The sequence below is a fragment of the Arachis ipaensis genome, chromosome B7, assembly GCF_059453495.1.
Source record: "Arachis ipaensis isolate K30076 ecotype BB chromosome B7, ASM5945349v1, whole genome shotgun sequence".
Lineage (NCBI taxonomy): Eukaryota > Viridiplantae > Streptophyta > Magnoliopsida > Fabales > Fabaceae > Arachis > Arachis ipaensis.
The window spans coordinates 31,391,510-31,406,245 of record NC_142442.1 but is presented as its reverse complement, the minus strand read 5'-3'; the positions used below and the strand labels follow the sequence as shown (position 1 = coordinate 31,406,245).

Sequence of the window (14,736 nt, the reverse complement as noted above, 5' to 3'; positions counted from 1 at the left end):
ATCGTTGCCTTGCCGTACCTTGTATTATCTTTTCTCCTCCAGGTTAGGTGTCTAATTTGTTAAATAGGATTTTTCAATCTGGTTGCTGAACAAGATGATATAGCAGCAACACATTTGGGGATTTAGGATTTATTTTATTTTTAATTTTTTAAAATTGTTTAATCTATTTATTTAATAGAATTGTCATGTCAGAGTGCTATCTTGGACACTAACAAGACAACTAGGATGGATCACTAACCCCGTTATCCAACAATGGACGTTTGGTTAGATTCGACTAACGGGAGTTATCTTTTGTGAGTATAAATTACTTTTAAATTTTTTTTATGGTGAATTTTATCGGCGTTCAATCTTTTGTGGTTAGATTTGATACTTTAGTTGAATATTTTCTTTTGTTTTTTGTGTATGTAATGTATAATATTGTCCAAGTTAAGAATTGCTAAACATAATTTACTATTTTATCTTAATTAAATTAGGAAAAACATATTGTAATTGTTCCGTGCGTATAGGGCCGAGGTATAGTGGCTCCTTTTGCCTGGTGTTATGCTCAGGTGGGAGAGGTATACGTCGGCTAGGTTGGAACACCGCGGCGGGAGCACCTGCAAAAAGGACTCCGACGCTCAAATAAGAATGTGAGTTATAAGAAAATAAGAGGAGTAAATCAGAGTGAGTTCTGTGACCTGACTTTCTCTAAGGTTATTCATGTGTTTATATAGGCGTTGTTAGTATGTTCGGTTATCGCATTTTGCGTGATTCTCCGTAACTTCCGTGGTTATGATGATAACGTTTTGAAGTGTTGGTTACTTTCCGAGCTTATCTGAGTTCATCCTGATTTGGTGGGTTTGTTATTAAGTGGCGTCCTTATCCGAGATATATGCTCGGTTTGGAGGCCGAGGTATACGCTACATATCATAGCCCCCAAGCTTGCTTTGTTGTAAGAAAACAAAGGCGAGCTTTTGAGTTTTACCTCGGCCGAGAATTTTTCTTCTGAGGGTAGTGCTGTCCCCCGAGCTTGCCTTGGTTTTCGTTGGGAATGTGAATTTGTGGCATTTAATTAGCGCTTCATTTCCCGTGCTAGAAATGATTGATGTGCAACTCGTGGCCCATTTTTCGAAGGAATTTGCAACCGTTGGATGTTGATGTAATAAATGGATGGTTGAGATTGAGGCGGTTATGAATGAATGTAAAAAGAAAATTGTTTCAGTTTCCCTTTTGTTTTTATTACCTGGCCTGTTTTGGGGAGCCCCTAGTTTAACTTTTTTGCTTCTTCACTCTAAGCATTTTTTGGAGAAAAAGATGAGTAGCAAAGGTAGGTTTTGACATCTTCTGGTTTGTTCCTTTTCTTTTCTGTTGTTATTGTTTTGCTATTTCCTTATAATGGAAAAGGGTAAGACTGTTGTGGCGGATGACGATCCTTGTAGCTGGGTAAACGAGCAGGTGAGGTGTTGTGTATCTCAGTTTTGTGATACCGAGTCGGTGAAGGCGTTGGGGTCTAATGTGTGGGTTAGGGATGGGCAGAATGTGAGAGTAGAGTTTTTGCCTTGTAGTAAGGATGATCGTGTATGTGAGAGAGTTGATGGGTGGTCTTACTTTTACTGTTATTCATGTTTGTTTACTGAGCTCGGGGTTCGTCTTCCTTTTACTGACTTTGAATGTGGTGTTTTGTTTTGGCTGAACTGTGCACCGTCCCAATTGCACCCTAACTCATGGGGTTTTGTTAGAGCTTTTGAGAATTTAATGGACCTCCTGGAGTGCCCTCCTTCCCTTGCAGTCTTCTTTTCTTTGTTTCAGACTAAAGGTGTTAGACGTGGTGTGTGGATAAACCTTAGTAGCCATCCTCGCCGTGCTGTCTTTTCCCTTTATAAGTCATCTTTTAAGGATTTCAAGACAATGTTTGTAAAAATTAGGAGTGTGGAGGAGGAGTTTCCTTTTTTACCTAAATGAGTTTTTGGAGGAGAAGTTCCCAGTTTCTTGGTCTCCCGATCCTGTTCAGGTTCTTGATGTAGATGATAGGGTGTCTGATGAGAGTATTATGTTGGAGTTTTTATTAGAGGTGTCAGAATCAGCAGGGCTGTTGTCTGTTGCGGAATTGTTAAAGTGGGATACTGATAAGGAAAGCGTGTTGGATTACCTAGGTAATTCACTTTGATGAATGCTCTTTGGTGCTGTTATGTAGTTCTGTCTGACGTGTTTGTTGTTTTTTTTCAGCTGAGAAGGCGCCAACCATAACCACTGCTGGATTGAAGTCCTTTTTCAGTCAGAGGAAGAAGGCAGAGAAGGAAGGGTCGACGAACATTAAAAAGGATGGTGTTGCTGTTCCCTCCGAGGTGAATCCTCGGCAAAAAAGAAAGAGGGCCAAGAAGGAGGCCGAGCTTGCTGAGAGCAAAGAGGGGGATTCGCCTATTTTGCCAATCGTCGAGGCTGCTTATGAATCTCAAAAACGGCTTCATGCTTACCGTGAGGATGATAATATGAGATTGTTGTGGTCGAGGTTTTTTCCGTTTGCTACCCTCACCGATGAGCTGTGTCGTTTTCCTGAGGACTCAAAAATGATTAACGAGGTTGGGCGAGCTGGCATTAGTCGCTTTCTTCAGGTATTTTACAGTTATTTTGGTTTTTTGAGGTTATTTCTTTTCCCTATTATATAACTGTTGCCTTATGTCCATAGGTTGTGGGTGCCCGGATAGTTGCTGTGGGAAGGGCTCAAGAGCTTGCTATTGAGACTGAGGAAAAAGAGTCTCTGAATATTGCTGAATTGTCTGCTTCTCTTCAAGAGAAAGAGAAAACAATTGTTGAGCTGTCTTCATCTTTGAAGCAAAAAGGGATTGAGTTGGATGAAGAAAAAAAGACTTCACTCGTTGGTTTTGGAAGAGGTTGGTACTTTGAAGTCTGAGAATGGTCGACTTGCAGCTCGTGTAAAGGAGCTAGAGGGTGAAGTGTATGAGGGTTTTGTCCAGGGTTTCGAACGGGCTGCCGCACAGGTTCGTGTTTTGTTCCCTGATGTTGATGTCAACAAGTTGGATGCTACGAAGCTCATTGTAAATGGGGAGTTGATAGATGATGAAGCTGAGAAAGAGAGTGACAGCTCTAGTATAGGAGATAAAATAGAATGAGGACCCTTTTTATGAATTTTGTTTTGTTATGTCATTTTGAAAGATTGTTAGATTCTGACTCTGGTCTCTGGTTTGTTAAGACTTTCCGAGTATAAAGCTCGGCTCTGTTTTTTGTTTTGATATGCATATCTATGTGAATTTGTTTAGAGTCTTTTGCGTAACTGAGTTAGCCGTTTGTTTGGGCTTTGTTTTTCTAAATGGATTTCTACGCGAAAATAAAAAAGGATAAGTACGAAAAACCGATTGTAAGAAGTTTGTATATGTATTGTGGATAGTCGCTTTAAAAAGGTTTGACATGGCGTCTGGCCTCGTTAAAACCCTTTGAGTAAAACTCTGTTTGGGATAAAACCTCAAATGGGAAAAAGAGTACCTTCATCTGCTTTGGATACATTATGATAGATATTTCCTCAAGGAGGATATATTCCAGTTTCCTGATACTGGTTCCCTTGACAGTGTCTCCAATTGGTATGCTCCTTTGCTGAGTACTTTGTTGATTCGAAATGGTCCCTCCCAGTTTGCTGTTAGCTTTCCGTGGGCTTTGGGCTTTCTTGCCTCTTCTGTTTTTCTGAGTACAAGTTCCCCACTTTCAAATATTCTGGGGACCACTCTTCTGTTATGCCGTTTTTGTAGGAACTGCTTCATGGCTTGCTGCTTTATGGTTGCTATTTCTCTTTCTTCCTCAAGGAGGTCTAGATCGGTTGCTCTTTCTTCGCTGTTTCTGGTCCGATTATATAGTTCGGTTCGGAGTGTAGGCGTTCCGACTTCTACGGGTATGAGGGCTTCTGCGCCATACACTAGTTTGAACGGGGTCTCTCCAGTTGCTGAGTGAGTTGTTGTGTTGTAACCCCATAGGACCTCTGGAACAAGGTCAGCCCACTCCCCCTTAGCATCGTCCAATTTCTTTTTCAAGGCCTGTAAAACAACTCGGTTAGCCGATTCTACCTGGCCATTTGTTTGTGGATGCTCGACCGAGCTAAAGTGATGTTTTATATTGAAGTTTTGTAAAAATAAGGCGAGATTTTGATCTGTAAACTGTCTTCCATTGTCAGAGATTATTTCTCTAGGTATACCATAACGGCAGATGATGTTTTTCCATAGGAAAGATCTCACCTTTTCAGCTGTTATTCGTGCTAGAGGTTGTGCTTCAATCCATTTTGAAAAATAATCTATTGATACCAAAAGAAATTTTACCTGTCCTGGCACTTTCGGGAAGGGGCCGAGGATATCCAATCCCCATCTATCGAAAGGCCAGCTTACCTCTAGAGTGTGTAGTTCCTTTGCGGGTGTTTTGGATATCATGGCATGTTTTTGGCAATTGTCACATTTTTTTACTTTGGCAATGCAATCTCTCTTCATGGTTGGCCAATAGTAACCCATGCGTAATATCTTTGCGGATAATGCTCGGCCTCCTATGTGGTTGCCGCATATCCCTTCATGGGTTTCTGCCATTACTGTTTCAGCTTCGTCCTTGCTTATGCATCTTAGGAGTGGTTGTGAAAATCCTCGTCTGTATAAGTTGTCCCTGACGATTGTATAATAGCTTGCTCTTCTTCGAAAGAGTTTTTGGTTCTGTTCGTCTGTTGGGATGATCCCTGTTTTAATGTACTCGAGGAACGGTGTCCTCCAATCTTTTTCCTGTGTAATGCTCAACATACTATTAAATTCAAAGCTTGGTTTGTCAAGTGTTAATTGTGAAAGTGTTGGCATGTGTGATTGTGGCCTTGTTGTTGCTAATTTAGATAAAACATCGGCTCTTGCATTTTGCTCTCTGTTCACATGTATTATTTCTATTTTATGAAATTTTGCAATAAGGTCCTTTGCTATGAGCCAGTATTTCTCTTGCAAAGGATCTTTTACCTGGAACTCGCCTTTGATCTGCTGAACGACGAGTAGGGAGTCGCAATATACAGTGAGGTGTGTTATCTGCAAATCTTGGGTGAGCTTTAATCCGACCAGAAGAGCTTCATATTTTGCCTGGTTATTACTTGCTGTAAAGAAAAATTGCAATGACTGCTCGGCTATGACCTGTTCACTTTCTTTAAGTGTTACTCCGGCTCCACTTCCATCCTTGTTTGCTGCACCATCTACATAGAGTTTCCAGTTATGTTTTGTTTGCTTGTCTTCGGTTGTTAGCTTGGATATAAAGTCGGGTAGTATCTGCAGTCTTGGAGTCTTTCGAGGTTGGTATTAGACGTCATATTCGGAGAGCTCGACGGACCATTTCGTTAGACGCCCAGCCAGCTCGGGTCTGGTTAGGATTTGTTGTAGTGGTTGATTTGTTCTGACTATTATGATGTGGCTTTGGAAGTATGGCCTCAACCTTCTTACTGTTGTTACCAGGGCTAATGCGAGCTGTTCTATTCTTGGATATCTGGTTTCTGCTGGTTGTAGAACTCTGCTGACGAAGTACACCGGGTTTTGTATTTTTCCTGTTTCAGAAACTAGCACCGAGCTTACGGCATGGTTAGATATTGATAAGTATAAATATAATGGTTTACCGAGCTCTGGTTTTTGAAGAATTGGCGGTGATGATAATATTTGCTTAAGTTCTGTGAAAGATCGTTCGCATTCTTCTGTCCAGTTGAACTTTTTATTCTTCGAGATTGTTCGGAAGAAATGATATGATCGGTTTGCTACTGCGGGTAGGAATTGTGATAGTGCAGCAATTCGCCCTGCTAGTTGCTGTGCTTCTTTTATTGTTTTTGGACTGTTCATTTTGAGGATGGCTTGACACTTTTCTGGATTTGCTTCAATTCCTTGTGAGGTCAGCATGAATCTGAGGAATTTTCCTCCTTGAACTCCGAATGCACATTTTTCAGGGTTCAGTCTCATGTTATATGCTCGGATCTGTTGGAAGACTTCTTCTAGGTCATCACAATGTGATCCTTGTTCTGAGGTTTTTGCTACCATATCATCGACATAGATCTCCATGTTCCTTCCTATTTGTTGTTGGAAGACCTTGTCCATGAGTCTCTGGTATGTTGCTCCTGCATTCTTAAGACCAAATGGCATAACTTTGTAGCAAAAATTTCCGTGTTCTGTTATAAAGGCAGTTTTGTTTTGGTCTTCCGGGTGCATGAGGATCTGGTTGTACACAGAGTATGCATCCATGAAGCTTAAACTTTTAAATCCAGAAGCATTATCTACTAATTTGTCAATGCAAGCCAAAGGGTATGCATCTTTTGGACAAGCTTTATTTAGATTTGTAAAGTCGACGCACATGCGCCATTTACCTGATTGTTTTCTTACCATTACCACATTTGAGAGCCATGTGGTGAAGTAGAGCTCTTTTATAAAGCCAGCGTTGAGAAGTTTCTTTGTCTCTTCAAGGGCTGCCTTCATTTTTTCTGTTCCGAGGTTCCTCTTCTTCTGGGCGATTGGCTTGCATGTTTTGTTTATGGCAAGCTTGTGGCAGATTATGTTCGGATCTATCCCTGGCATATCAGCTGGTGTCCATGCGAATAAGTCGGCGTTGTTTTGGAGTACTTTTATTAGCTTTGCTCGCTCCTCTCCTTCTAGAGCTCAGCCGATATAGGTAAACTGTTCGGCTTTTGTCGTCAGGGGAATCTTCTGGAGTTCGTCTATTGGTTGGGGCCTCTCCTGGAAGTCCTCCCTGGAATCTAACTCAGAGAGTGTTAGTACCTCAGTCGCGGTGTGGATCATCTTCGTCCATTGATTGGATCTTGGTTGTATGTTGGTTTTCTTTAGGCTGGCGTTGTAGCATAGTCGAGCTTGCTGATGATCTGAATGTACTGTTGCTATCTTGTTATTTTGTACCTGAAACTTGACACACAGGTGTAATGTAGATACCACCGCTCTGAATTTATTCAGGGTGGGTCGTCCGAGAATAATGTTATAAGGACTAGGGCAGTCGACTATGAGGTATTGAATATCAATGGTTTTTGCTAATGGGGGGTCCCCCATTGTTGTTTTTAGCCATATGTGCCCTTTTATTGGGACCCTTTCTCCGGAGAACCCGACCAGTTCTCCTGATGAGGGCTGCATGGCTTTTTCAGATAATTGCATTTTAACGAAGGTTGAATAGAATAATACATCAGCACTACTACCTGGGTTCAAAAGGACCTTTCTTACCAATAATTCTCCTGTTTGGATGGAGATCACTACTGGGTCGTCGAGGTTTGGGCCTGCTGAGGTTAGGTCGTCCTGTCCAAAGGTTATCTCGGGTTCTGCTGTGTTGTGTTTTGTTATAGGTATTGTTCCTTCGATTGCCAGCATTGCTCGGTAACTTCTTTTTCGTGCCAAGCTTGTTTCGCCTCCCTCTGCATATCCTCCTGATATGCAGTTTATGATCCCCCTGGGGGGTCCGCTGTTGTCCATTTACCTTTCTCTGTTGGTTGGTCTTCTGGTTCCTTTTTGGTTTCCCTGTTTTTTTGTCCTTCGACATATTTATCCAGGAGTCCTTGCCGAGCTAACCTTTCTAACAAGTCTTTGGCTATCACGCATTCGTCCATCGTATGCCCGTACTTCTGATGGAAAGTGCAGTGCTTGCTTCTATCCACGAACTGTTGATCTTGATAGCTTCCAGCTCTGACTGGGGGTTTGACTATTTTGGCAGGGAGGATTTCCTTGATTATATTTTCCCTTTTTGTGTTAAATCTGGTATAAGTATCAAACTTCGGAGTGAGCTTGAAGGGTTTCTTTTGGTCCCTTCTGCTCGGTTTGAATGCCTTTTCTTCCTCCTTTCTGGTTGGCTATTTGTCCGACTTTTGTGCCTCTCGCAATTCTTCGATCTCCATTTGACATGCAGCTCTTTCTCGGAACTCCTCCAACATTTTGGGTTTGGTGATTGCTATTGTTTCTCTGAATTTTCCTGGTCTGAGTCCGGTCTTGAGAGCGTGTAAGTGGACGTTAGGGTCCAAATCTGGGATCTCCATGGTGGCTTCCGCAAATCGGGTTAGGTAATCTTTGAGACTCTCGTGTTGTCCTTGCTTTATTGTCCCGAGGTAATCTGATCCGTGGACGTATATCCTTGAGGCGGCAAAGTAGTCAATAAAGGATCTTGCTAAATCTTCAAAGGATGAGATCGATCCTGCAGACAATTTTGAGAACCATAGTAAAGCAGCGCCGTCAAGATAAGTGGGAAAAGAACGACATAATATAGGTTCATTATTAGCGCCGTTAAAGAACATCATAGATTGAAACTTTTTAACGTGAGATCGGGGGTCACCAATCCCCTTATAAGGTTCTAGAGAGTTAGGTAAAACGAAATTTTTAGGTATCTGGAAGTTTGTAATTTCTTCGGAAAAGGGGTTGTCCAGCGTCAGCTTTTCCTTCGGCGGGGTTACACTCAAGGGGTCCGAGTTTCCCAAGGCCGAGTTTTTAGAGTTGCCCTCCTCATGTTTTTCTGCGTTATTCTGTGTGGAGAGTTCGGAGAGCCGGCGGACTTCTGCTTGAAGTTCGGCCATCTGGGCTAAGAGCTTGGCTTGGTTGAAGGATTGAGCTCCGTTTTCAGCCATGCCTGAAAAGTTAGAAATCCCTGCACGAAAGAAAAGGAACAGGTGTAATGTGGGAATAAAGGTGGGGTTAGATTAATTCAGGCCCCACGATGGGCGCCAAATGTTCCGTGCGTATAGGGCCAAGGTATAGTGGCTCCTTCTGCCTGGTGTTATGCTCAAGTGGGAGAGGTATACGTCGGCTAGGTTGGAACACCGCAGCAAGAGCACATGCAAAAAGGACTCCGACGCTCAAGTAAGAATGTGAGTTATGAGAAAATAAGAGGAGTAAATCAGAGTGAGTTCTGTGACCTGACTTTCTCCGAGGTTATTCATGTGTTTATATAGGCGTTGTTAGTATGTTCGGTTATCGCATTTTGCGTGATTCTCCGTAATTTCCGTGGTTATGATGATAACATTTTGAAGTGTTGGTTACTTTCCGAGCTTATCTGAGTTCATCCTGATTTGGTGGGTTTGTTATTAAGTGGCGTCCTTATCCGAGATATATGCTCGGTTTGGAGGCCGAGGTATACGGTACATATCAGTAATGATTGGATGAAAATGTATTCCAGGAATTGAACCAGGTGATGGATTTTATAGCGTAGAGAGCATTACAAATACCATAAAAGAGGAAATAGGTTTTACTCCAGGGATTAAGTGGAACATGGATTCTGCACATAATAACCAGCTCTACCAAATTTACATGTGCATTAATACTTTTGATTCAGATCTCATTTAGTGTTCTATATATACTTTCAAAAAACAAATGTGGTTCACAAATTCAATTACCAAACTTTAAAGAGAATTTAGTTATTGAACAGCTAGCTAGCACTTGCTTTAATTTAATTTGTTTGTTGTATTTGTAATTTAAAAATCTTTACATTATTTTTAGCTTTCTTCTTTCCTTTGCATGTGCTATTTCTAGAAATAAAAGTATAATAAGGGTATCCTTTATCTTCCCGTAAAAATTTTAGATGAGTGCTTAGCTTGCTATTACATGTTCAAGAAGGAATTTAATGCTAATTTCCTTTATTTTAGATTTTAATTCGAACATACAATTTTACATAAAAGATGTTTCTAAAATAAGCTCAACTAACTCTATATGCATTAGATATGCTACTTTTATGATTCATTGGATTTCATAATATAAATGAAAATAAAAAGAAGTTATAAAAGAAGAGTGTTGAAGGATTTTAATAAATATAAAAGATATTAGAATATAAATAAATATTTTTTAATATAAAATACTTTAAAATAAAAACTGCAACATTTTTATTTTTTAAATAAATATAAAATATATAAATACATAGAAATATAAATTTTTTTTATTCATTAAAACTAATTATTATGTTGTAAATTTTATAATAGTAAAAATTCATATTAAAAATGTTATTTTTAATGACAATATATTAAATATAAAATAATTAAATTTTATTTTACATTACTTGACAAACACAATTAATAGTAAAAAAATTTGGGTAATGCATGCTCATAAATTATATTATGGTAGTTAACTATATTTAATTTTATTCATATATCATCAATTTAATCCGTTATACCTGACAAGAAGTTATATTATGCAATATATTTATTTATTATGAATTTCTTTTCATGCTCGTATAAAACACAAATCTATATACTAGTATTTAAAAAAAAAGATGATGTTTAATTAATTAACATGTAATTTATTTTTTATGATATGTCAATTTTTAGTTAGTTAATTTTTGATTTAGTCACTAACAATTATTAATTTGGATTTTTCAAATCTAACCAAAGTTAATATTTAGGATCACTTTGTAATTAAGTTATTCTTTAAACATATACCTTTATTGTATAATTAAGTTTATTCTTTAAAAGGTAAAGTATACTTTTTGTCCCCGAAGTTTGCTAAAAGTTTTAAAAATATCCCTAAATTTTGATTTGTTTCAATTTTGTCCCTTAAGTTTTCGATTTACATCAATTTTATCCTTATTACTAATTTTTTGATAATTAATATTTTTCTTTCCAAATATACCCCTCCCTTATTATACCTATCATCATCATCATCACAACCCTCTGTCTCTTCTTCTTTCTCTCTTTTCATCTTCACCGTCCTCTTCACCCCATCATCATCACAACCCTCTGTCTCTCTTTCTTTCTCTCCATCTCCATCACCACCATCTCCGTTGAGCCCCAATCTTCGATGACCACCACCCTTTTTCTTCTTCTTCGCGCAAATCCAGACTCAACGAAGCCATCGCTCTTCCTCCTTCTCTGTTAGTAAACAGAGAATGAGATGTGGGATAGGTTCTATAGAACCGGTTTTTGGAGGAGCTCTTCTCGCAGGATCCCTCTAGCAATGCTCTTACCACTTTTCACTCTCATCAATATGTTCATTAAAATTTCAAAAAGCATGCATTTTTGCCCAACAATGAAGTTTAAAAAAAAATCATACTTTTTGATGATGCATGTGTTTAAAGATGTGGTCTTTTCTCTCATCCTCCTCTTCTTCTTATTTTCTCTCTTTTTTTAATTTTTTAATTTTTTTTTGGGAGAGGGGAGGAGATGGGAGTATAATCATGGTCATGATGATAAATTTGTTTGTTTTGGATGTTGGCATTTTGAGAAATGAGAAGAAGTGTGTTGAAATGGATCATGTTTGGTTCTCTGTCATTTAATTTGTGTGTTATTAATTTTCCAATGAGATATAGTACGAGTAATATTGAAAGGAAGAAATTTTATTGTTGGGGTCAGGGTTTCAGGTTGGTGTGGCAGTAAAAGGATTTTGCTTTGCTTTGTGTGAAATCTGGAAACGAAAAAAAAGGAAGAAACTTTGTTGTTGGGGTCAGGGTTTCAAGTTGGTGTGGCAGCAAAAGGATTTTGCTTTGCTTTGTGTGAAATCTGAAAACAAAAAAAAAAGGTATTAACCCAACTAGTACTAATAATTAATGAGGCTGGATTTGCTAACAGAAGAGGAAGAGCGATGACTTCGTTGTTGCTGGGTTTGTGCGAAGAAGAAGAAAAAGGGTGGTGGTCATCGAAGATTAGGGCTCAACGGAGATGGTGGTGATGGAGATGGAGAAAAAGAAAGAGAGACAGAGGGTTGTGATGATGATGATGATAGGTATAATAAGGGAGGGGTATATTTGGAAAGAAAAATATTAATTATCAAAAAATTAGTAATAAGGGTAAAATTGATACAAATCGAAAACTTGAGGGACAAAATTGAAACAAATTAAAACTTAGGGATATTTTTAAAACTTTTAGCAAACTTTAGGGACAAAAAGTATACTTTACCCTTCTTTAAAACTTCTTTTTTGCCTTCTTTTTTTTTTTTTTAAGTTAGAAATGAGATTCGAACCTGAGACCTTTAGCTTCAATGGCATAGTCTTCCCTCTTATTTGCCTCCCTTACCCATCCACTTTCTACATCTTTGATTCAATGCTTTCTCTGCATCTTTAAAAATTAGATAATGATATATCTAATTACATAACGTTTCTACATCTAATTTTTCTTAATTATTTTATCATTAAATTATTGTTAAGGGTGCAAGTGTGAGGAGTATAAGAAATTAGTCCCATGTCAAACAAAATATTAATAAGTGAAGAGTATATAAGATGAGAGACTTATTAAGTTAATGCTTAAAGTTTTGAGTTGGATGTTACATTTTCCCATGTTGTGTTCTCTCATTTTGATTCCTTTCCCCAATAACTAAAATGAGGAGGCAACATTCAGTGGAAAATCAAAATGATAAAAAACTTACTTTTATATTTATTTATTGTTCAAAATGATAAAACTATTAATAAATGTTAAATAAAGTAAGTTTGATCTATTTTTTATTATTTCCCTAACATTAATGTTTTTTCGAATCATATCATTTTGATTTAACCTCCAAAATTCTTTTTTATTTTATTTGCCAAACAATATAGGACAAATAATTATAAATTGAAATCACTTTTAAGATTTATTTACTTTACTATTTTGTACAGGCAAAATATTAATGAGACGTAGTTATTTTCAGCTCTAATTTTTTATTATCTCCCTAATATTACTGTTTTTTCGAATCATATCATTTTGATTTAACCTCCAATTTTTTTTTATTTTATTTGCCTAGTAACGTAGCACAAATAATAATAACTTGAGATCTGTTTTAAGATTTATTTATTTTACTATTTTGTACAGGTAACACATTAATGACAAGTAATTATTTTCAACTTAGGTTGTTTATTTTTTTTAAACTAGTAGAATTTAGTATTGTTTAGGAATAAACAAAGCATAATGAGTAATAATTATACATTTATGTTTGTAATTGAAAATGCAATTCAAGTGTTGGTAATTTATATTGGCTTCCCTTTTATTCTATTTAGGTTTGTGATATATATTTCCAATCAATAAATTTAATTGGTTTGATGTTTAGTCCTATATATTAGAGATATCGATTAGGAGAGAAATAAATAGGGCGACAAAAATGTAATACCATTAAAATTTTTCTAAACTTGTATGTTGAAATCTAATTTATTTTTCATTACATTTTGCGAGGCACACCACAAGCGCAAAACTCTATCTTCTATTGTTCCATCTTCATCTTTAGCGCAAATGGCAACCCACAGCGATGAGATTCCTAAGGACCTTGTATTTAAAATTCTAGCAAAATTACCTGTTAAGTCTTTGAAGCAATTTAGTTGCGTGCATAAGTCTTGGCTAAATTTACTTGAGAATTCTGATTTCAAGAGCATATACTACGAAAATTTAAAATCTAAAACTGCTTATTCATTATCTCTCTTTCTATGGAGATATTTTGATGACAAAAGAAGTGATGGACGCATTTATGAAAATGATGTGCATTTGTTTTCGGGAGAAAGGTATGAAAACATGGTTACGTTAGTTTTGCCAAGTCTGTTTGAAGAAATTGATTTTGATAGAGTTCTAGATTGTGTTAACGGTATCATATATCACTATAAAACAGCTGGTCTTAATGTAAAAATAGGACTTTGGAACCCCAAAACTGATAAGCGTAAAATTATTCCTCCAAGTATTATTACTAATGAGTCCGACTTTGATCCGGAGGTACGTATTCATAGATTTGGTTATGATAATGTGAATGATGACTATAAAGTGATTCAATATGTATATTATATTCATCATGAATTTGACACATATGCGTCTGCGCTAGCAAATTGGCAAATTTATAGTCTAAAAAGTAATTGTTGGAAGAAACTTGATTTTGAAATGACTCAAAAAGAAGCGACTCATGAAAGTTATGTAGCGTATTTGAATGGAGTATGCCATTGGTGGGGATGGGAGGACGATGAAAAAGAGGTACTTGTGTCATTTAATCTCAGCATTGAACCGTTTCGAACCACATTGATTGATTGGGGACAAAGTGATACTGGTCACCCTACCAGAACTTTGGTAATGCTCAACGAATCTATTACTCTGATCTCCTCTTTTGATGAGAATAGTCGCATTGAAATATCAATTTTGGGTGAAGTTGGTGTAGAGGAATCTTGGGTGAAATTGGACCCTTTACAAATTTGTGGCATCCAATGGGAATGAGCAACAAATGTGATATAATATTTTTTATGGGAAATAATAACCGTGAATTGGCTTCCTTTGATGTTATTAGTGGCAAAGTAATTCACAATATTAATATCAAAATAAATATGTTTGGCACATGGATTTACAAAGAAAATCTCTTTTTTTTTTTATTACAGAAATTAATCAATTTGTAAATATACAAATTCATATGTTATTCTTATATGTTATAATAATACCAATTTATTAATAAGTCTTCTTTAGATTTGTTTGATGAATTTTTAAGAATTTTTTTTTCGATTACCTTTTTTTTAAAAGATCTTTTAAAAAAATAAAAGTAATTTTATATTTGGATATTTAATGCAAACAGATTTTTTTATCTATCAATTATGTTTGAGTACAATGACATAAAAATATTTTTTTGTTTATTTATTATGTGAAAAATATTTTTTTTAAAGAAAAAAGATCTTTTAAAAAAAAGATGTAAATTATAACTTCTCAAAAAAGATGTTTTTTTTATATTTTTTTAATACTTTTACTTTTACTATTAAAAATTTGCCAAATACACTAAAAGATAACAAAGATTTTTTCATTGAATTTTATTACATTTAGTATATATAAAAACTGGATATACTTACAAGATATTTTTCAATTCAAAT

The 14,736-nt window shown here is 36.7% G+C and overlaps 2 protein-coding genes and 1 pseudogene across 2 annotated transcripts; 2 read left to right on the top strand and 1 right to left on the bottom strand.

The window, feature by feature from the left end:
• Nucleotides 1–2,029: 2,029 nt before the first annotated feature.
• LOC107609946 (uncharacterized) lies at nucleotides 2,030–2,890 on the top strand. Its single transcript, XM_016312011.3, has 3 exons — nucleotides 2,030–2,132; nucleotides 2,206–2,591; nucleotides 2,666–2,890. The coding sequence occupies exons 1-3, from the start codon at nucleotides 2,030–2,032 to the stop codon at nucleotides 2,888–2,890; spliced, it is 714 nt and encodes a 237-aa protein (XP_016167497.1).
• A 3,742-nt stretch (nucleotides 2,891–6,632) lies between these two features.
• LOC148550746 (uncharacterized) lies at nucleotides 6,633–7,448 on the bottom strand. Its single transcript, XM_088494608.1, has one exon. The coding sequence runs from the start codon at nucleotides 7,446–7,448 to the stop codon at nucleotides 6,633–6,635; it is 816 nt and encodes a 271-aa protein (XP_088350734.1).
• Nucleotides 7,449–13,138: 5,690 nt separating this feature from the next.
• On the top strand, nucleotides 13,139–14,274 carry LOC107606931 (F-box only protein 8-like; annotated as a pseudogene).
• Nucleotides 14,275–14,736: the final 462 nt, after the last annotated feature.